Below are 24381 nucleotides of genomic sequence, written 5' to 3'. Positions count from 1 at the left end.
AATGTGTCCCTCAGAGTGCATTAGGGTTACGAATACCCCTTCCACTGGCACAAATTTATATGACTGGTCATTCCACTGTTCACATCACAGGTTTCTTTAATTAAAGTCAAAAACCTGAATTAAAAATGGCTGATTTAAAAAAAAAAAAAACATAACAAGGAGCTGGTTGTTGTCATCTTATTAAAATTAATTCAAGAACTTAATATGCAAAGGCCTGATCTATTTTTTAACATATTATTTGTCTGCTCTAACGTATAATTACGACAAACAACATAAGGCTCTGTATTGATTCATTCTAAAAGGGAATGTGTGGGAATTACAAAATTATGATTACCGACTACAATAACTGGTTATATTAATTTAGTTTGTTCATTTAGTTAGACTTAAATTAGTTTATATTATTAATACTGTGAGTATTAGACTAATAGGAAGCCAAGCTGTATGATGTACAAAGCAGGTTGACATTCAAAAACAATATTCAATCACTGTTGGTTATTCAATCATTCATTCATTCATCTTCTGAACCGTTTTATCCTTGAGAGGGTCGTGGGGGTGCTGGAGATAAAATGATGCGTTTGCTCAGGTTTTGTGGTGTATTTAGTGTACTGCAACAATTTTTACAAATGCTTAACATATATTCACATAGTCAAGAGATATACAACATGTCGTGAGTGTTTTCTAAACACACAAACCTTTTCCATCACAGATGTTGAAGTACCATAAAGTGCACAAACTCATTACATTACTTAATCCAATACATCAAGCAAATAGATAAACTACATTTGTTTTAAATGGGGACAGAAAATATTAAAGATCCCTGACAGCTGTGCTGTGGGAGTATATCACCTTGCTCTGTCATATTTATTACGTGCATCGCTGAGGCACTTAAAGTGCCACAAATAAATCCTGCTCTTTCTAGGTTTGGCAAGTGGGCAAAAAACATACCATCAGAGCTTATGGTGCAATTCACAATGCAAGGTTTTTTCTTAGCATGCTATAGTCACTTTCCCAAAAGCTCTTTATGTCCTTGATTTCCTACAGTAAGGGATGTACCCCTCCCTCTCTCCCCTTCTCCATCCCTCATTTTCTCTCTTTTTCCCCTCTATCTTTCCATCCTTCCCTCCCTCTGCTACCATACCCCTCCCTTTCCCAACATGTGCTATAGCAACATAGCAGCCAGGACTCAATGTTTCAGCATGCCACAGGACAGACAGAGCATTACAGCATGGCTGAGCTTATCTATTGGCTCAGAGCCACTGTTGGCCCAGCCCTAGGAAGAAGTGTGGGCGTTCTGATTGGTCACAGGGGGATTGGGGCTTGTATCTGCTTGTCCTCTGGCTGATCTATTGGACTGGTCCCAGCACATAGAGAGGTGGACACTGGGAGGGCTTCTAACTTTGGGGAGACTTTTCAATTAAGTTTCAGTGCATGCTCCAGCAAACTCCTTCCCAACTCCCTGAATTTTAAATGGGTGTAGTATTCACTGAGATATTTAACAACAATAACTTACAACAATGGAAAGTCTAGTTAAACGAATGAAGATAACATATACAACTGAGGAGACACAGATGATTACAAAATAATGATTCCAATCTCTGAACAGCACATACACTATGTCAAGAACTCACAGCATGCAGTTAGTCTCAACTCCAAAGGTTAGTTTAGTATATCTTTAGGATCACTTATCTTTTAATGAATTACTGCTGCGTAGCACTGTATATTCATTCCTCGGTGCAAGTCTATCTCTTCCACCTTTTTGCCATCAGACATTATCATATATTACATATCTGTATTTCAACAACTTAGGCTTTTCAGTACTGCCATGTACAATCCTGACATTCAATATTCATGATATATTTGAGCGTTATTTGCTGCATTTGAGGCTTTATTAATAAGACAGACCTCATAGTTGTGACTGATTCATTGTCTATGAACACTATTCCTGTGGTGGTCACTTCCATTAACCTCTGCTACTATAAAAAGGGAAGCATCCTATGATAGTGGAACAAATAAGAGAAGGACCAACAGTGTAACTCGTGCATGAATTTGCAAGAATGAATTACCACATTATCTTAAAGAAGTAAGCAATAAGCTCTAGACTGTAGAGGTATGTATGTGTGTCACTGAGGAAAAACCGTCTTGTAATAAATATGCACCCCTGCAGTGCATAGGTGTTTGCGAGTCATTTAACGGTAAAATGCGGTGCCAGGAAGGCACAGTGAAAGATCAGAGGCAGGAGAAGCAGAGGAGCTTCCCCTGCAGTGAGGCTGGAGGGAACAATGGGCTGCTGGATCAGAAAGCCTGACTGCCACTGGCTTCCCCCTCCAGCACCCAGGTAGGTTGGCCCATTCATAAATCACTTTTATTCCTCCAAGCGCTCAACAGCCTCGCCTCTTCAAATGATGCACTGTGTAAAGGGATGGAGGAAGGGAGGGGGGCATGGAGACGTGGGGACAGAAGAGGGGCTGTCGGGGAGGGAGGGGAGAGGAGAGGAACTGACCAGAGACAGATAAAGCAGGCATGAGGAGAAGCCAGGCTGATGGAAGGAGAGCATGGAGATTGGCTCAAAAAGCACAAACTGGACTCATTAGACGTGGCTGTAATCCCTCTATGAAGATGACTGGTGGGCAAGCGCACAGAGGGAAGGAATTAAGACAAGCTGAAAGGCCGACTAAGACTTTACCAGCAGGCTTGAAGGAAGCTCAAAGGAAGAAAAAAAACAGTTCTTCTACATCAGAAGCTAACCGGAATTCCCTGTGCAAAACTTTTCAATCAGTGTGTTTCCCAGCCTTTCATATTAGTGAACTTCTAGAGATGGAGTCAGGGCTGTCCATCATACAAAAACCAAAACAGATATGCGCTCTAAAAGATATTTCCCTTGACTTTTCATTTTTCTCTAGTTTTACATCAGTAAACCACAACGGACACATGCATTCATCAAAAAGACAATCTGATGTCAAAGTGGATAGAAATCATTACAAATGTATTTATAAAATGTGCAGGATATAATTTCTGCTGCCAAGGGTCTCTCAATCAAAACAATAATAAAAATACAGTGTGAAGTATCATGGGGTCATGGGAGTTGCTGTTTCCAATGAAAATCTATTTGACTTAGGCAGAGATTGTGTGAGCAGACAAAGCAATGTATTGAACTTTTATTTTCATATTTAGTATAATGAAACGGGCTTTTGTGTTGAAAAAAAAAAAAAAAAAAGAAGATACATTCCTCCAAATTTTAACATGGTTGGAAACATCTGATATAATGCAAGTACACAGTTTAACAGAGGTCTAGTATGTTTTTGATATTTTACCAGATAAGTTAAATATTCTAATCACAGAATGGTGAATATTATGTATTCACTTTGCAAAGATGAATGTTTAGTTGATGAAACTTTGGCAGCAACTGCAGCCTTACGTGAATTTTGTGTTGCTGTATTTCACATGTTGCATGTGACCTACCACACAGTGTGACACGGTCTACATCTTGGTTTACCATTAGGATGGTGTGCAGTGTTCAACCTGTGTAAAGAGCCACATAAACTGGTTGACCAGCTAAGTGTGGGTGAGACCTACAGGTAGACTTATATTGACCATCACTTTACCACTTGTCACTATTATTTAAACACCATCTTTTCATTATTTTTATTTTCTGAATGGAGATACATTTTAAGTGGGACCTGTAGGGAGAAGAAACGGTCCCACCCCTACATCCAGTGAAACAAAGCACATCCATTAGTAGACCCTTTTCTTATTGATCGATTAACTGCTCAGCTAAACATTCAGCCCCATGCTATTCATCATTGGGCGAAGATGTAAGCCATGCTGCTGAGTTTCAGGGGCAGATGGGATGTCGGGATGTAATTGAGATTAAACTGGTGGGTTGGGTGGCTGGAACAGGCTGGGTGGAGACCCACCGAGGGGATACACAAAACACACAAGGGCATCATCACTGCAGATAGTTAGGGTTTTGTGGCCTACACACTACGTGGAAAATAGACATGCACCTCAAGTTCAAATGCACTTTGCAGAAAGAGTTTGGGGATTGATGAAAAGTTCAAGTGTGAGGATATTGTGGCTGGATGTAACATTACTGCTGTTAAATTTTTAAGTGGTTTGCAAATGTACAGAGTGCAGGGTAATAACGGGTTGACATATTCACAGTTGCCATTTATGCAGCCTCAATTCTGCACTTTGATTGGCTGTGTAAGGTCAAGTTTTGAGCAGCCACATTAGCAAAGAATCCATTTTACATAGCAAATGGTCAATTCTTGTAATAGCCATAAAGATAATGTAATTGAAAAGCAATAAATTGCACTGACAATGCATTAATTAAATTGCACACTTAAATCTATGCAAAATTATCTCTACCATGAAAAAGACCTGGAATATAACTGTAGGTGAGGGCAGAGTGACAGTGGGCTTGTTAAAAGGCTTATCAAACCAAGGACCAGAGAACCGCGTGACAATTATCTGTCTTGTAAAAATACACCCATGCTGCATTTAGGATGTAAGAAGTTCCCCATTCGCATTCATTACAACACATATATGATCACTTTTATGGAATATAGCACGGTATGCAAAATCATTAGCTTATACATCCTGGGGTTTTGTGCAGTTAAAATGCATGTGGGGTAAGTAAAGAGGACTTATTTGCTGTCATTGAGGTATAAGGAGAGAAGAGAGAGTGAAAAAGAGAGGAGGGCACAGAGGACATTGCTTCTGTACAGTATAGATGTGCCCCGTGATGAGACCAACTAATTAAACAGATTCTTCAGTGGCCGCGCCTCGGGAAAGCTTGAAAAAGACACTTGAAAATTAATGAGAACTCAAAAAGGAGAGAAAGCAGCCCGAAACTTTTCACTGCTTTAGAGGTGAGGCTGCCACTTGTCTTCCTGCATTGCCAAAAGCAGTGTAAATAAATAAATGAATAAAAGGGAAAACACAATAATATTTCCTGCTGTCTAACACGCTCCAAACTTCTGCTGCACTAGTGATTCTCCCTCACCCTCTCCTCCATTTCTTGAATTTGCAGTTATTCTAAGTATAGAGGTGAGCGCATGGAAGCTCTACCATAAGAAGCATGCTCCAGGTCTATTTAAAAAGAAGAATGATACAGACTGGGGTGGTCAAAAGGACACAGAGAGTGAGCAGAAGAGGGGTGATATCAGAGAACGCAGTGGTGGTGAAGGATGTAAAGCAGGGGAGGGGGGAAAAATTCAAGAATATACAAGTGGAAGCATGAGAGACCACTTTATTTGGAGCTACTAAAAATAGCACCGCAAATGGTAGCAGGGGCTAGCTGGCCTAACGCTGCTCTCTCCTCGCAGGCCGGTGGAATCGATAGGCAGGGAGCCGTAGGGGAGGCTTCCCGGAGCCTGCAGCCAACAGTTGCTGAAGGGGAGAGAAGAGGAGGGGTGGAAGAGGAGGAGGAGGAGGGTGAAGCAAGGAGAGGAGAAGAGTGGAGTGGAGCAGAGTGGGAACTATTTTTTGCACTGCTTGACTAAATATGGTCAGGGAGGTGGTGAGACAAGACACAGGAGCAGCCCCGGCAACAGGGGCCGTGGCATGTTTCAAATGCTTGGCTTGCCACAAAGTGCTAACCGTTTAGCTTAGCTCTCTGCACTGTGGGGAAGGAAGCCGCTGGCTGCTTGGCCTCTTGTCCCTAATTTGCTGCCACTGTGTTCTTCCTGTGCTCTCTGCCCTCCGACTGCAGTAGCATCCCTCCTTGATCTTTTCCTACTCAAAAAGTGACCCTTGAGATGCGCTACTGAGAATGAATAAGCTGCATATTGAAGATTTAGTGAGTAAAAATCATCACAAAAAAATTGCAATATCCTCCATCTCTACCCTCGACAATGGCAATCAAATTTGCATGGATCATGGGGGACTATTTAAAGTACAGCTGTCTTCTACTGCAGAGGTATGGCCACCCTTACTTTTTTTTTCCTTTTTTTTTTTTTTAAATACCTCTATCACAATCCTACTCTCAAAAATTCAGTAAACTCCTTGTTCTAAGCTGCCGTATAAAGTTCCACTGAATAATAAAAGCGCATTTTAGGAGCAGGATAAAGCTCTGGGGCTGCGTGTGTGTCGATGGAATAAGAAAAAGGCAGGGTGGGAGGATGGTTGGTACACTTTCTGCCTCCTCCACCGACCAGGGCATCCTCCCAGCTCTCTCCCCGAGAATGCACATGATGGAAAGAGGAGTGCTGCAGATTTTTTTTTCACCCCCTCTCGCACTCCCTTTTCCTTCTCTGCCCCCCCCCTTGGCTTTTTTTTTTTTTTTTTTTTTTTTTTTTTTTTTTTTTTTTTAAATGGCAGCTCTTTATGTCGGCTCTACGTCTTCCTCTTGTGAAGGTATGACTTGTGTTAGTGTGGGAATGTGTGTGCATGCATGTGTGCGTGTGCCCGCTTTCTCTCTCTCTCTCTCTCTCTCACCCCCCTCCCCTCCCCTCCCCTCCCTGACTCTGGCACTCAACCCGCCACCACCCTCCCTCCCCCCAAATCATAGAAGCTGATTCAGCGAGTCAGGCGTGCACCCGGCACACACGATGGCTGCAGCAGCTGGAGCGCTCTCTAGGTCATTATGGCTCTCTTCACTACGGGAAGAAGAGAAGAGGAGGGGAAGAGAGGAGGAGCAGCTCAGATAAGAAACTGATCTGACAGGTAATATATGCTCTTCCTTCGCTTTCGAACGGAGTTTACCCCTGACGGGCCCTGACGTCTCCTGTCCTGTCTCTTCCCCCTCTCTTCTTTGGATGCGATCAGTTATTAACCGCATGGTTTGCCTGTGAGTCGCGTAATCGAAAGGGGGAGTGGAATGTACTGTTCTGCAGCAGCAGCAGCACTGGGACAGAACTTAACCAGAGAACACCTTTGGGCTTTTTTTTCCTCCTTTTCTTACTCCTCTCGTCTAAGAAGAAGGGAAGAAATAAAGGCTTTATAAAAAGTACGGAGAGGAAGAGGATGCAGGAGGAGGTTGAACAGAGAAAAGAGCAGCTGGGGAGTTGCTATGGTCCACATGGATTTTAGCCCTGTTTTTTGCTCTCTCCACTCTATCTCTCATCTTGTTCTTCCTCCCTCCCTCCCTCCCTTGTCTTGCTCTCTCTCTCTCCCTCTCTCTCTCGTGTTCCTGGCACTGGCCGGACATGCTGCAGCAGCAGAGCTCTTTGGCTCATTAGGCTTCATGGTTGCAGCCCTGCCGCTATCTAATGACGGACTCGTTAACTCAGACCTGCACTGGTGTGGAGAGACATTCCCTTATAGACAATTTGCCCTCAGCATCTGACACCTGACACCACCAAGATATTTTTATCACCATGACCACGGATTCTATGATCACTGGGACTTTCAAAATGTTGCTTTTGTCTTTTTTAAATGTCTTTTTGGTTCTTTCTTTGTGGTCTAACTGGACCACTTTTCAATTAAACTGAGGGGCGGGGGAGGTCACTGCCATGCTTAATTGATGGGAGGTAAGTTTGAGGACGCAACGCACTTTTTAAGTCCAAGGTTGGCAGATTGGGGCAGAAGGATGGAATGTGGTGACCAGAAGGATGACGAAGCATCAGAATAATGAACAGCGGGCAGGTTGGGAGTTCTTAACGGGGGGGGGGGGGATTGACGGCACACAGCTGTGAGAAGTGTATTAACACAGATGTGGGGGGTGAGGATGGATGGGAGGGGATATCAGGCACCACTGGTTGGCTGAGTAGATGTGTGTCAGTGGCTGAACCCACAGCACTTAGGGTAGTAACCCAGTTTCTTCTCTCTCTGGCTAACTGCTATAAGCTAGGCAGGGCATGCAGGGCACACAGTACTGCAGTGCCCAAACCAGGGAAGACATAACCACCAACAGGCTAATTCACTGGTTCATGTTCCAGAGCCTCCATCCCACTGTGTGTTGGAAGGAATTTCACCCCCTCTCTTTCCTGTTTGCTCACCCTCTCGGGTGGCTGTGACATTTCCTAAACAGGACGTCACATCTTTAGGACCAGGCTCATCCACCTGCCCAACCCTATCTTTGTGTTGGGAACAACTGTCACCTCCAGTTCAACTCCCCTCATTGCTATTCCAAAGACTTCTACTGCAAAAACATTGCACCACTTTTGCCATTTATTCAATTCTCCACCAACCAGTCTTAAATTGAAACCTACATTTCCCCTAATTCTTTTTTACTAAACACCCTTTACCTTAGCTCTAGAGCCTGCTGGCTAGCTTAGCGTCATTGTGGGCAGTTTCAACTTGTGGAATGTGTTGGTCCAGGGCAAAGATTCATTAGAGACTTACTGAACAATTCTCGCCACCATGCAAATGGTTATTGATCGATCCCACCCCCTTACACTAGAACAGCTGCTTTCACTGAAAAAAAAAAGACAGGTGAGGCTCCATTAGATGAAAACTATATGAGGGAAGAGAGAGAAACAAAGATAGAGAAAGAGATACAGTGACAGAGAGAGCGAGAGAGAGAGAGAGAGAGAGAGACTGAGGGAGGGAGTTGGTGTTGGGTGGGGGGTATAACCAGGACCAATCCACAAGTGCTGAGTGGGCATTAGCGCCTTCATGTGACCTATGGCCTGCCTCTGCGCCTAAAGCCTAAATCCTGCTCACAATAGCTTCCTGTTCCACTTGGATCACCGTGGTTTTCAAACATCAGCAAGCGTACCAGTTAGCCACCGGGGATGTCGCTGACACAAGGGGGACTAGGGACAGACAGTGGATGGGTACATATTCGTGCAAAGCAGGAGAGGGTGGACACAGGAAGTGGTGATATTAGAGGAAATGAGATGTGGTGAGGGAGACAGAATAGAAGAGAAAATGTGTTGTATATCAGTGGGGTCACTGATTTAAAGGTGCAGCAACTTGCACTCAGGACACAGCAAACGACTATCAAACAGGACAAGGTGCACAAAGGCTTCCTACACCATGGACTCTCCACCAAAGAGAAAATTCTTTTCTACTATGATGCTGTTTTTGTCCAACCCCTTATCTTCCCTATTCAACATTTTTCCTGGAAAGAGAGAAAGACCACCTTCTAACCACGGTTAAAAGGAAGCTTTATTTCTCACAGTTGCCTGGAGGACAGTGGGGGTCACTGGGACAGTCGACTATGGTATGGACTGCAAAACTTCTGTTATGATCAGGGGCGGGGGGACCGGCTTTCAGCCTTACATGGCAACTAAAGGAAAGCCTTGAGTGTTGAACAGAATTTACACTCAAAGTCACCTTACAGTGCAGACTACCATACTTGGGAGAGAAAACGGTGAGGAAAAATGTTCTGCTCCTAACTTCCTGACCTTGACAAAAGGTGAGAAAAATTCATACTAAGATTGCCTCCTTGGTGTACATACTTCTTTATGTACCCATATGAACATATGACAGCTATGGAATGTAAAGAAGTATGTATTCTTGGTGAGGTGTGATTCCTCGTTCTAGGAAAATGATATTGGGCAGCACTGTATGAGGATGTGTCTTGTGCTTTGCAGATTGTTAATACTCTTGTGATTATGGTGCGAGAGAAAATAACAAGCAAAGTATAGAGAGGGTGGGGGTGAGAGAGAGAGTGAGAGAAAAAGGGAGAAGGGGGAAAGGGAGTATGAATGTGGTAAGGCTCATACGTTAGCTATACTGTCTCTGGGCAGTCTCACTGCAGCAGTAATCGCTGTAGGGAACTTAGTGTTTTCTTAGACTGGCTGACTTAGCCAATGAAGGTCTTTCATTTAAGATATGCCAACAACTCATCGGACAATTGTATAAGTTAGTACGTAAAATGGCAGCAACTATGTTTTGACTAGTGCGAGTTCAGCACAATATTTAGCCACCTACATGCCCACACTAGGCCTGGTGACATCGCCATATTAACACGGCCTCCTCTCATTATTGGGTGATTCTACTGCATTACAGTCTTTGAAATTCTGCCAGCTGCAACTTAGCACCAACTTCAGCAAGCAGTGTGCGGTATGCCAGAGCTGCTCCTGACCAGTAATACCATAATCTTTTCCAGTACTCCCGCATGGCAAAAGGGGAAATAAGCAATGCGAATTAGACCAAAACCTGACTAATGTTACTGGCTCTTTTTTTTTTTTTTTTTTACATGCATCTCAAAGAACAGGAAATAGTTGCTGAGGAGGCAGATTGGAGAGGCTGCTGCTGTTGCTGCCACAAGCTGGCTCTATCCTACTGCTGTATCATATGGCTTCCGTGTTAACAATCTTGTGTGTTTAACTACGGCTGCCTTCCCTTTATGCTGCTGCCCTTATCCACACCCCTGCTTCACCATCAACCCGGCTGCCCCGTGCTCCCCTCCCTTTCCCCGATTCCTGCTCTCATTGTTCACGTTTGCTATGCTTGCCAAATGCTTTGCTGGGCTGCATGGCAGTCAGATTAGACCATCAAAAAGTGACAATGCAGGATCAGGGTCAACTCTGGCCTGTCAGCTGATTCCAATTGTAGACTGCTTCAAACAAATAAAGGCAACAGAATATGGACAGAGGCACAGAGAGAAATGAGGTGAGGGAGGAGGTGGGGAGTAGTTTGCGTGGTGTGCTATTCATATATAACACTTTAACCTATTCTGATCCCCTATCCAGTTTGTGATGTGATCATCGTCGAGGCCTGTACGGTTTTAGGTCTGGGTTATTTCTCTTTAACCCCTTTTAATATTGTTACACTACTTAATTTTTTTTTTTTTTTTTTTTTGCATGGATTTTGGCTTTAATGAAATAACCGACTCAAGGAAATAAAATAAAAGAATAAAAATACACACAGTACAAATGCACTGCCAATATAAGCAAATATCATAACAATTAGCCATCTGATGTCTGGTGAACAAATTAACCATTGCTGCTTCAACAATAGTGGATATTAATTTATAATAGCTATTACACCACTCAAAACAAAACTTTGTAAATCTAAAAGATATACAGTACCTGATGCCACTTTCTCTAATTGGGTTTATTTTAATAAATTACACTGTTGTTAGAGGCTGCAGCCTGGAATGTATCCAAGCCCACAAAATTTCTCCTGCAGTGTAGCAACACAAAAGTGTGTGTATGCCAGTGTAGTAGGACAGCTTTATTCTAATGAAATACAAGACAATTTATTCTGAATTGATTAATATGCCAAGTACGGGGCCAACTTACTCCATTTTCCATGAATAAAAGAAATGTCAAAGCTGAGGAGACACTACTGACAAACACTAATCTGATCTTATCTGTTCTTTTTTAGAAAAGTGGGGTTGAAGCGTAAAAATTATGTTGCGATATCCTTTTTTGTTCAGTTTTTATTTCATGTGTGAAACACAACACTAAACCGACAGAATCATCGAATGTGCAAATAAAAGAAATTTACACAAGGTTGAATTGATGAATTAGTAATGATTTAACTACGGATTATTTCTGAAAATAATGTTCAGCTTTAAAAAATCTAGTCGTATAAGGAAAGATCACTGCAGTTCACTCTGAAATTACAAAAATACTCTTTTGCTTTATTCTAGGGAAAGTGTCAGAATGAAGCTGCAATGTCAGGCTTCGGTTGTGTTCTTTTCCGCATTTGGACCCTTTGCTTCATTCTCTGACTGTCTTGCTTTTCTCTTCTGTCAAGACTTCAGTGGTTTATAAGAGTGCATGGCTTGCACTGCGTGTTTCTCCCAGGCCCTCAATAGCAATGACCTGCTGTCTGAGTGACAAACACAGCAGATGCTGACATTATCAAATACTCAGTGCCTGTCGTCCTCCCTGCTTTTGCCCTGTTATGGCTCTTAGACGAGGTGAGCAGCCTGGCCACCTGACTCTGAAGGACTGTGACTGTGCATGACTGTGTGTGTGTGTGTGTGAGCAAGCATCACTGTGCATGCGTATGTTACAAATAGATATGCCTCTGGTGTGCCATATCAAGCTGGCCCTATGTTAACCTCCATCCTGTCTACAGTGCCATATATCCCTCAGCTGTTGCTGGCTACTCTAAGAAACTCATACGTGCCTTGGCAGAAAAAAGTTAATACATGTAACAGCTGACTGGTATTACACTCACCTTACAAAATAGTGTCAAAGGAATATTATAATGACTTTTTAAAAAAATAAATTTTCTGTGTTAATTCAGGATGGATTTTTATAGCACTTTTTGTACAACCAGAGGCTTGCCGGATACATAAAGTATTCCGCCCTCAGTCACTGTTCAAACAGTACCCTCTACACTACAAATCAGTCTCTAGGACTTAAATGACTGATTTAAATTAATGTTGTGACTTGACACCCCAGAGTGCGGCTGTAGGAGTATGAGTGAGAGAGCCTGTGTATGTGGTTATGCCTCTACATTTGTCTATTGGCCGTCTCAGTGACCGGAGCGGCAGCAAGCTTGCAGCAGGGCCCATCTGTCAGAGCCTGTAATTGCTTCATGACTTCAGGACATTTGACTCAAGTGCACTGCCACAGATTATTATTATCCTTTTCTCAGGGAACAATTTTTCTCACTCTCTGGGAGGGGGCAGCATAAAACTTAAAAAGATAGCGAAGAGGATAAATAGGCTGCCTGGGAGGCAGCAAAGGAGAAAGTTAGGTAAGGCTGATCAAATGTACCTGTGTGTTATTGGTGAGGTGGTAAATGGGGTGTAGTGTGCTAAATGTACCTGTGTTTCACGAAGAGTGGGTGAAGGTGTACAAGGAAGACGAACATGAGGGTGACAGTCCAGTCCAGTGAGTGAGTCACACAGGATGTCTCTTATTTTAATAACATGTTTAAATGCAACATTGTCTTTAGGGCTGATGGTACTGCTCTGAGTCTGTTGGACAAAACATTACTGCGGTACTGATTCTGGAGCAGTTGACTTCACTTTGAAAGAGTTCTTTTGTCTGTGATTTCCACAATGCTTTGCTAAAGCTGGTAAAATGGAACCAAATCACCTCTTAAATGGATTTGGTCCCCTTCAACCAGCTGTAGCTATGCTTTGATGACTACAGGAGCTTCAACACAATCTTTTTAATGACCAGCAGGTAAAAACGTCTGGCTTGTAGCTCTCTCCAACCATCAACATTTGAAGTGTTCACTGATTGTCATGTTCAATGCCAACTCTGTCTTATTTTCTCCTAATAAAAGATCAATCCTAGCTTCAAAACTTTCATATGGTCCCCTGTCCTGCCTGAGTGTTGCTTGCCTCCAGAGAGATTAATATTCTGACCACACCGTCAACCGCTGTTTCAAAAATAGCAGGGGGTAGACGTGCAGTGTGCGCTATTTCAGAAACACAGCACTCACATGTCTGTGTGAGAATGTACGGCTGTCTTTCTATGACACCTCTTAAACTGACTGCCACTGGATGCTAACAGTCAATTACACTGTGGGTGGGAATAGGCAAAAGGGGAAAAAAAGGAGACAGCTAATGATGCTCAGCAGGAGTACAGTGGCTTTGTAAAGAGATCTAAAGAAGAAATATGAGAATAACAGTGCAAGGAATAAAGAACAGGCTAAATACAGTTGTTTAGAGGGAGCGCAATACACACAAATTCACACTGACCTCCTTCCTCTTCAGCCTCCTGCACTGATGTTGGATAGGATGAGGTAGAAGACGGTCAGATACTGTAACGGACAGGAGCTGAACACGCAAATCACAGAAGTACCCCCTCACAAACAGTTACAGTCTCATTTCCTTGCCATTACTGCAGAACAAAGAGGCGGATCAAACTACTCATCTTTAACATTATGAACACCTGTCCTCCATCCCTCTTTCTTTTTTATTCTCTGCAGCTCCACATCTTTTGCGTTCCTAATTTGGCCGGCACTTTGGACACATCAAACTAGTTCTTCTCTCTTATTCAGAAAACACACATATAATACCAGCTGATTTATTGTAATTAATTACAAATCTGTAATGTGATGACAAACTAATTAAAGGAGAGGAGGTGGAGTGTATCACATATAAATTTGGATTGATTTCATTTTAACCAGTGTAAAAATTGTAATATCCTTTTTGGTCATTTCTGCTTTATCAATAAAAAGGACCGTCTACACTAGTAAAATAATATGCACTGGCTTACTCTGACTTGATTAAAATTATGTGAATGAGAAGGAGAGAGTGGAAAAACGGTGCATTAAATAAATTAAAAGAACTGAAAGTGGAATTAAATGCATAGAAATACAAACATTTGACCCATTTTGCAGATATGTCTAATAGAGCTCACTACACTATTTCCAAACAAACGGCAATTCCTGTTACTACGGTTCTACCAATGAGTTGTACAAGAACTATCTATTTATGACTATTGCATTGGGAATATTGAGATATACTGTATTTCAGAGCACTGCAGAAGGTGAAGTTATTACCATATGCAGTGTGTCTGTATATTGTCATATTAAAAGAAACTTGAGCAATATATGACAGAGAGAGGAGGGCAGATATTCCAAGGAGGTGACACGTAAAAGGGTATAGACCGTCGCTGCAGGGCTTGTTTGGAGCCCGTTTATGAGTCATGGGCTATTAATCGTATTGTTTACAGTATTGTAGCAGCTACTGGCTTCTAGCAGCCTGAGGGAAAGACACAGAGACGAGCCAGGCCCCCCTTGCAGGCCGAGACTGCGGTAAACACACACACACTGGGTGGATGTCTGAGGAAATAAATGGTCTCCCGAACATGTTAATGCTGGTTACACTGGTATTTTCAATTTACTAGCAATTGTAAAAGTTAACAACTAGGTCTAATTTATGGGGAAATGCATTTACTCTGAGTATTGGTGTGTGTGAGTGTGAGTAATGAATAAGGTGATATATCCTCAAACACTCTGCTTCCACTCTGTTGGTAGAGTTGATTTTTCTTAGCATTTGGGACTCCAAGCTGAAAGATTCATCAGTCACCTACAGAGTTTCTCCTCTGTGTCCTCCTAAATCTTTCCTCTACCGCTGGGAGACCCACCCACGCTCTTAAAACACCCAAGCACACACACACACACACATACACCAGGGACTCTGGCACACTCTTTGTTTGTGATAGTATTCAGGTTCAAATAGCACAACACAAATTGGAATGCCAATTTCCACACGTTTTACAAGAAAAGGCACTGCTGTAATGCTAATGAGAAATTACACATTACACTTGTTTAAACTAGAGAGTCCAGAACATTCTGCATAGCTACTCAATCTAAACACAAGAAGAAAGCGGAGGCCAAAATGTGAATGTTACCATCATCAGGAAATGACATTAACATCGATCATTAACTAGAGGGGCTTGTTTTGTAGCTTTCATTCCTTCTAATCAACTTCTGACCCCGTGCACTTTTTCAAGACAGTCATCGGGGGCACTTTTAAGAAATATGATTCTGTGGTGAGAATTCCTCTAAGCACTCAATCGAAACAACTGCTTCTCTACTAAAAACATACCAGACAAGGTACTTTCACTTCAACCTAGGGAGAGATTTTCGAGGGCTTTAGGACTTGTGGACTGTCTCCCTGATATTGCAGGAGCCCGAGCGTGAAATAAAAGTAAATGGGCAGACTGGAGAAGGCGACATATATCTTCGTTTCTCTGAAGGCAAGGGGACAGAGCGTGGACTGAAGCAAGCAACGCACACAAAACACGACATGGGCCCTGATACAGAAAATAGTCGACTCCAGCACTTTTCGCCTCCAAGTCAATGAGTCTCTCAGCTCACCAGTTTCTTACTTCTTTATATTTTGAATAGTTTGCATGGATTATACACTCACTGCATTTTAATATTTATAATGAAAGCAATTTTGTTTCATTGCCAATAGTTTGTGACCCTTCCTAAACAAATTACATTTATCTATTTAAGTTTAACAGCTTTGCATTAAAAGACAACAGAAAAGCCTTGTGGGTATTTTACCACTTGTGACTATAAAACCTGGCTGGTACTAGTGACCAGCTGGCCTATTTTCCTCTGTGTTACGTGTGAGGATTTTCATTCCAGTCATTCATTTGTGTATAACTGCAAAGGATTTAACACGTGAATGTTTATCAGATAGACCTACATCTATATAATTGCATTTAATTATAGAATTTCAGGGATCATTGACTCTGGAAAGCCCTGCTCGAGGGAATCAGGCAAACTATGTCTGTAACTAGAAAAGGAAGAAAAATACATTACTGCAGAAAGTCACTGTAACATTAAATGTTACAAACAGTACTTTGTGTCTTTTTACTCTTTATACTTATTCCAATCTGTTTTTTGTTTTTTTTTTTTGTAAAAATCTTTATAGTCATACTGATGAAAAGAGCTAATAAATAAATAAATAGGCCCAACAAATATACATCTAACCCTTGGTAACATAGCCAAAAAAAAAAAAAAGAACAAAGCTTAATTTATTATGTATTTATTTCAATCAATTTCTTTCTGGCTGCATGAACTGAAGACAGAACATGAGTCTTCTTTTTAATAAAATTATATGTCATATCTGACTGCAGAAATACAGTAGCAATTAATTAGCCTCGTCAGCCATCCGTCTTTCTCAATGAAAAATCCATCCGGAATTGCGGGGCTTGAATCCAAATATGAAGGCGGGACTAACAGGCGCTGAGTAAGCCAATCACAGATAAGACGGACGTGATGCTTTTGTCAGAGGCACTTAAGAATACAGGGTGTAATCTGAAATTCAAGCCTTATTTTTGAATCACGTAAACAGCCAACAAAGAGATTTGCGGACTTGGAACTGACTTTGACTCACAACAAAAAGAAGTCAGTGCATATGACGCATTGCGAAACACCCACCCCCCCGACTTGTGATTTGTCGATATAGAATAGATCATGTATATTTCACGGTGACTGGCCCAATTCCAGACTGTTTTCTCAGTATTTAATACACTGAGAAAACCAGATGACTGGGCAGGCTAGCAATTATTATGTTGCAGAAAGCAAATTGGTTGCATTATTATTTATTTATTTACTATATTATTTAATACTTAATTTTATTGTTGTTTTTTTTTTTGGGGGGGGGGGGGGGGCAAGAAAGCTCTGTACAGGGATAAAACCTAGCAATTTAGGCATTTTTCACAATTTTCAGCGCGCAAAACCTTGATTAATTGAATTAATTTGATATACTGCCAAGTGCCTCCGTTAAAGCAACATTGGAGCTGTCCTTTATGTCCAAATCAATCTGTTGATCACTTAATCAGTGCACCACACACGAAAAATGTGTTTGCTTTAAACAATCTATTCTGCAGCTTGCCAGAGGTGGAGGGCTGGGTCTGGACCGGCTTGTGGCAGGTGGCAGGTGTTCTACAGCCCTCTGACCTCAATCCCATTTGTCCTCACGCCAAGGGAGTGCATGCCAGTGAAGGGGAATGACATTTAGATACACGCATACATACACACGCACGTCCAAAGAGTCAAGCAATGGAAGCAGCTGTTATGTTTTCTAGAAACCACTCCGGTCTATGTAACCGTGTCCCCTGTAATGTCAACGTCCATCAACTTAAGGCACCCTAGATGATCGAGCTGATACGGACAGACATCTCTCTGAGCCATCTTTAATATGCTCATGGTTGAGAAACGACAATGAAAGAGCCAAAGAGTGAAGAAGCAACCTGCTGGAGCCAGAAATAACTACGGTCAAGGACAAGGCAATCTGCTGGACAAGGCCAGCCGCTGCTCACAACACACAGTGACAGACCAGCATAACAATAAAAAAGAAACAACAAATGAACTTCAAGGGCTATTAGCTACACTAATAAAAAAATGAACATAAAACAGATGCTTTCGGGGCCTCAAAGGAAGTCTAACGTCAATTTGAGTCCAAACCATCTGTTAAGGAGGTATATTAAGTCTATAGGCCAGCTCCGAACTTCAGTCTAAATTGAGATCCCAGAACAAATCTCATCTCATGATTAATGGTGATCAGTAAAGATGGAAACCAAAAAATGACTGTGTGGCTTTACAACACTTTGGATTTCAGTGGAATCTGTGGAAAATGTGCCCTGCATGCATTAAACATCCATCTGAAGACACAACATAAAGGCTAATTTTAGATTCTCAGCTGAAATACTGTTCACAAGGATAGGGGAAACGAGACCAAACTGAAAATGGTTTCCCCAGTTTCTTAAGATTCCATATAATTACAATTCATAGTTTAATATTAATCAGAGAGAACAGTTTCAAGTCCCATCTTTTCACAAACTTCGTCCAGTCAGTCTTTGTTCATGTAATACAACAATCTCATCTGACTCCAAGCCGTCTGCTAGGTTGAACATTTAAGTGGTGTTTAATGAGGATACATCTGCATATAAATCTGTTTTCAGTCACCAAGAAAATTAATTAAATAACAGATTTGTAGTAACTGATCATTTCTTTTGCTCTGGCTTCTGGCAATGAATGGCGTGCAAATAGCAAAACAGAAAATCTATTGGTTGTAATTCTGATGAATATTTTCAAAGTTCAGACAAGAATAAAACTTGATCTCCCTTATGTGTCAAACCATGTTTAGCTGTGCTTAACTGAATATTCAATACCAAAGCAGTACTAGCTTAAATACACTACATCAAGACTAACATAATAAGCTAAAGATGATTTTTCTTACCCTGTTTATTGCCTTGATATAACACGTGTTAATTATTTCAGGGTATTAGTTTGTAGATATATAATCAATGCTGGTATCTGCCTTAAACATTACTGAAAGCATAAACTAGAAATTTACTGACAATACGTATCCACAGATTTCACCTAGATGTGCCTTGGTCCCTAGTGCACATATGCATGCGTTACAGCTAGTAGAGGCAAGACATTCTCATACCTGGGATTTCCTCGTAGGGCGGCGTGATGTAAGGCGTTAAAGCCGTTATTATTGGTGATTGTGACGTCAGCACCAGCTTCCAGAAGCACTGACAGCATGTCATCTCTTTTCTTGCTGATGGCATCATGCAGGGGTGTGTCCCCCTCTGAGTCCTACACATGAAACATTATGGTACAAAGTTAAACCTGCTTAGTAATGGAACTAAAAGGACCTGAAATATACAGTGGGTAAAAATCACTTCATCTTTACAAGGGCTGCTGTATTTACTGGTTGCTGTTTTGCTTTCCTAACATGTCAGAGGTCAGATGATTATGCATTTGAACAGACTAATTAATGATAAATTACCTGGAGGCTGGGGTGGCAGCCAAAGTCCAGGAGGGTTTTGACGACCTGTAGGTGACCCTTGTTGACAGCTATGTGTAACGGGGTCTGTCTCCGTTTGTTTCTTGCGTTCAGGTCTGCACCGCCCCTCTGCAGCACCTCAATGACTGAGCCCTCATCGCCAAAGGCTGCGTGGTGCACTGCCCGGTCTCCATCTTTGTCCTAAGTAAAGTGACATACCAGAAGACTGAGTCAGTGTTGTGTCTCAGCCTTTTCTCACATGAAATCAGAGGCATTTGTGTGAAGGAAAATACAGACGAGGGAACAGAATTTTCTGTAACTGTACAAACCTCAGCCTCGAGGTCCACATTGTGTTTAAGCAGCAGCTTTAACACATCCACATGACCATTCTGACTGGCTGCCTGCATGGCGGTATGTCCAGCACACTGCCCATTCACCTGCAATCACACACACACACAAAAAAAAAAGTAAAATAAAGAAAGATTATCAATATCAACACAAAGCTTTGTATTTATATCTGCAATCTACTGAATTAGTTCTTCACACTGATGAGAGTGTTTTTAAGCATTCATATGGATGTGTATGCACGGCTGTGTGCGCATGTTTCATCACCAACTGCAGCACTGCAAAAACTCAGAGCATAAATATTAATGTGGAGTCCTTTGGGAGTCTCGAGACGTCTCTTGTCCTGGCAAGCAGATCACTTGGCCTGGCTCAATGTGCTCAGCTTTAAGCAAATAATTCCACTGAAAGGCAGTGGGGCATTTGGCCAGCTTTCACCAATGACACACTCACACACACACACACACACACACACACACACTAATTCACTCTCTCTAGCTCTGAGCAAAGGCAGTGTTGCAGACCTGACGTAACAGTCGGTTCTCATAACCTACACAGGGCACAGGCATCTGTCCTCTGGCAAAGGGTTATCCCCTGTTCTGTACGTAGGCCTGTGTCAGGATACTATCTGCAACCATATGGGGTTTGTAGACCTCAACTTGATTCTGAGAGTCAATCAGGTTCTGTGCTGCAGTGCACACCGATGCTCTTTGGTGCCTCCTCTGGGTCTAGGCTTAGTGCTTTTCAGATTGAGAGAGACGCAGGAGTGGGAGGATCTCTGAGTTCTTTCCTACGAGACTGTCAGCCTCCTCAGTACTGAGAGCAGAGCAGGACACAGGTCGTATTTTTTTTTTTTTTTCATAAACACTCGAGCAATCGCTGCTTTCGTGGAGCACTTACATCCACGTCAGGTCTCTTAAGGATGTCCTCCACCTTGGCCAGGTCTCCGTTGGCTGCTGCCTTGACAAGCTCCTCATTGATGTCTCCAGACTCTTGTGTTTCAAACAGTTTTTTCAGCAACTGAGACAAACGCTCTGGACAAACAGGGAGAAAACATCACAGAATTAATGTATGTAGCCATCAAAGAAAACAGGTAACAGCGAGGACAAAGAACCAAAATGTCACTCTTTTTTATATCTGTGGTTTGTGTTCATATATATACTGTACCTCCGGAGGCGTTACTGACAGCAGAGCCAGAGGGAGCAATCTTGGTGACAGCAGCAGGATTGTACGTCCAAGAGGTTCCACAAACTTCGACCTTTAAATCACTGTCAGAGTAGATTTGCTGCACACGACCCACCTTGCCTAGGGTCTGTTGATAAATGTTGACAATGTTACTAGAATATGGAAGATCACTGTCTTTGGGCACTGTATCGTGTAATAGAGGATGTACATGTCAGACTATGAAGTAAGGTGGACAGGAAGCCCCTTATAACAACCAAAATATGTGGGGACGCTGAGGGGAAAATACCATCTTAACAAAGCCATTGTCCTACAAAAAGCAGAAACAAAGCTTACTGCAGAAATAAAACTTGAAAAAATTTTTTTTTTCAGATTTCAGAGGGCATTCACTTGCACAATGAAGAACATGAAGACCCTAATTGCTAGACTATTCATCTTCTACGGAGACAATGCAGAGAGGACAAAGAAAACTGCTTTCCAATTTTGAATCACATCATCTCGATCCTGACTGTTTGAGAAAGAGGCACTTTGAAGCCGTCGAGCCGGGTCTGGGGCTGTCCTGGAGGATGCCATCAATAACGGGGACTGCTGCAGTAGAAGCAGCAGCGGGCGGCCAACAGCCGTGGTTAGTGATCAAAGCTACAACCCATCTCAGGGTTTTAAGGCTCATTAGCTGCTGAGGGGGGCCAGTTTGGCAGGGACAAGTGGCATATTGGAGTAGACTGGCGTTACATAACCTGAGGCGTGCTGGGCAGCAATGAATAAACTTCATAATAGGGGAAGAATAAAGTCTTATTAAGTCAGAAAAAAAATCTATCGCAAAACAGCCACACACTGATTTCAGGAGTCACGTTGCTGCATCTAAATAATACTGCAATGTTTGTGTACAAACGACAAACAGGTATTGCAATATGTGAAGGGAACAACTGAGAAGTGCACATAAATGTCGTGCCTCTGAATAAAGTAACAGTAAACACTCATATGTTATTTGAGCTGCAAAGTGAATTAAATGAGCTAATTGCAATGAAAATCATCACAGCTGGTGGTAACAGACATAAAAATTAGAAAATACAAAATATAGTTGAAAATAGTCCAAGATGCCCCTTCCTGATTTAGAATCATTGAGTATTCCCACCTTGATGGCAACATCCTTTTACTCTACTTCATGAAAATTGTCTTAAAAAATAACAAACAAAAAAATTCAATATTAACTCTTCAAATCAGAGATCTGCATCCCAGCTGTCCTCCAATGACAGCCAAAACACATTCATTTTCTGAAGAGGAACTGAAGCCTTCTTACTGGAAACCACCAGATGTGTTTGAAATTACATGCAGTTTTATGTCTTTCACTGCTGCACCCATCAGCTAATTCATGAGTTCTGATCTGAATTAATCTATTAAAGCACCAAAGTCATACAGTGACACAGGCGGACAAGATAATCTAGGAAGCTGCAAAATTTCTGGTATTATTGGGTAAATCTGGCAGATGCACTGAACTGAAGCTCAGTTCAGTGCATCCATTCTCTATGGGAAATGACTCTATGACAGTAAGTAAAGCAGTGACAATAGTCTAAATGGTAGCATATACTTAAATTGGTATTGTTTTTCTTCGGCAGTAAAGCAGTATAAAATCCAAACTGTCCCTTGTGGATCCTCATATGACTCCACGTAGGTGTGCTGAGATACACGGAACTGCACCGATTTTACATTTTGTAACACTTTTCAGTATCATGCAGTGGGTGGAGTTTGCCTTAGAATGGGTGCAAATGTACTTCATATGTACCAAACAGCATAAAAGTTTGGATTTCCCACAATAACATGACATTTTCAGTAAACCACAATCTTATTGAATACGACCTAGGGGCGGATTTTAAATATATTTCTCATTGCAAAATTTTCAATTCAAAGACATTATGCCCACTGTGACGGTGGTTAAATTTGGACAAAAAGTGTGAAATGATGTCAAGCTCTTACAGGCAACATCGCTTCAGCCCATTCTCCATGGCCTCTCTGTAGCAGCTTAATACGGTCGATGTCATAGCAAATCTGGACCAGGTCTCCGACAAGGAACTGGGAGCTGCCCCCCTCTGCTCCGGCTGCCACCTCGCCGCTTCGTACTACATTGGCCTTTGTCAGCACTGCTGGATTAAACGTCCACCTGAAGATGAGAAAGTTATGCATTCAGACATGCATTTCATTGCTTCACGTTTTATTAAACATGGTAGTAAACAAAAAAATATATTGTGAGCATCCATGTTGAATTTATAAGCACTTGCAAGTTATGATTAAGTTATGAGAACATCTTTTACATAATGTAGCTGGTGTGCAAAGGCAAAATATTTAACATGGCTCACTTGTGTTTCTAAAATTCTTATTCTTATTATTATTAATATTATTATTATTATCCAAGTTACAAACTGTAAACTAAAGCAGACCGGTCATAAAAACATCATTCTGCATGTTACCTGTTTCCGCTGGGGTATTGAACCACAATGTCATGGTCCTCATCGATGCCACACACTGTGCCTGTAGTGGTGAGCGTCTCAAACATCCCATCAGTCCACCCACCATGACCATGTTGGAGGGACTGGACGATCTCTAGGTCGAGGTCTATGTTGACCAGGTCTCCAATCTGGAGACCACCTGGATTCCTGTTTCCATTTTGCTCACCTGAGACATAAATAGAATGTTTGATTAGTTTTTAAAAGGATGAATAACAAAGGAACAGTACAATCAGGATGAGACAGTGTAACTGCATGACCTCAGCCTGGACCTGGTTTTGGCAGCCAGGTGACTATATGGTGCTGCCATCTAGTGGACTAACACATTTAACTACAACTGAAGCTCCCCTAATGCCCTTGAATTCACTGCACCAGTACATAGGTGAGAGAACTGGTGCAATAATGACGGTATACGAAGATCCATTGCTTACTTACCCAAAACAGGACAGTGGTCTCTGTAAAACGAGCCTCCTTTGGCATCCTGGACACACTTCAGGTCCGACTGAAAGGAAACAGTGGGAAAAATGTCAATCCACTAGGGAGGGGCACGATCTTAGATAATGAAACTGACAATTTACACACTTCAGGCTGCAAGAGCAATGTGGTTGCCTTGAATACCAACAATATTAGTGCCCTAGGGGTAAGACAGGACAATGAAACACTACACTGCTACAAAGAGAAAGCGTCATATCATTTGTGATGACTCAGATGCGCAGCCACTGTGGCAGAATTAGAGGGCAGAGATGATAGCAAGGCAGAGCTAACATTCCTCTGAACTGACGGAGCAATAAAAGTCCTGAACACAACAAGTTTGGACAAATTAATAACTTAAGACTTTCTTCTGGCATCCAATAAGTGGATCACATTTGAGTTTATGAGGCTATGTGCACAAACTAAACACAACAGGGTAGGATGTTAGCCTCACATGCAACATTTAGGATATATTTTGAGCTTCTTGATCTTTGTGTATGTTTTTAGGATTTTTTCACTATCTGAATAAAAAGGCAAAGCCAAGTTTAAACCGTCAAGATGGGGGGTCTAATCTGTGATTTATTTAATCTGGGGGCAGATGCCTCTAGCTTCCTCTCAAAACAATTTCAACGTATTAGAATTACAAAGAAGGTATCTGTTACGCAACTGAGAACTCCGATTGGCTTCTTTCATGAAACGGCACGGTCAGTCTCCACCAATGAGAAAGACGCTTTTCATTTGAGACGCGTGTGTAGCAGTGCCTGCAACAACCCCAAGAGAATACCCCCCTCTTTTAAAGTTGACCTCCGTGTTAAC

The 24381-nt window shown here is 42.0% G+C and overlaps 1 protein-coding gene across 6 annotated transcripts in view; it reads right to left on the bottom strand.

Annotated features, from left to right (window-relative positions):
• The window catches only part of mib1 (MIB E3 ubiquitin protein ligase 1), a 53962-nt gene that overhangs the window by 19451 nt on the left and 10130 nt on the right, over positions 1–24381 (bottom strand). For all 6 annotated transcript variants that reach the window (XM_030159765.1, XM_030159766.1, XM_030159769.1 and 3 more), the window contains exons 5-12: positions 23530–23596; positions 23059–23263; positions 22568–22751; positions 20579–20723; positions 20312–20445; positions 19399–19506; positions 19073–19270; positions 18728–18879 (exon numbers count right to left, since the gene is read on the bottom strand). In XM_030159765.1, coding sequence (XP_030015625.1) covers positions 18728–18879; positions 19073–19270; positions 19399–19506; positions 20312–20445; positions 20579–20723; positions 22568–22751; positions 23059–23263; positions 23530–23596 — 1193 coding nt within the window. The remainder of the gene's footprint in view (positions 1–18727; positions 18880–19072; positions 19271–19398; positions 19507–20311; positions 20446–20578; positions 20724–22567; positions 22752–23058; positions 23264–23529; positions 23597–24381) is intronic.

This window comes from Sphaeramia orbicularis, chromosome 17 (assembly GCF_902148855.1).
Source record: "Sphaeramia orbicularis chromosome 17, fSphaOr1.1, whole genome shotgun sequence".
Lineage (NCBI taxonomy): Eukaryota > Metazoa > Chordata > Actinopteri > Kurtiformes > Apogonidae > Sphaeramia > Sphaeramia orbicularis.
This window is presented reverse-complemented; position numbering and strand designations above follow the sequence as displayed.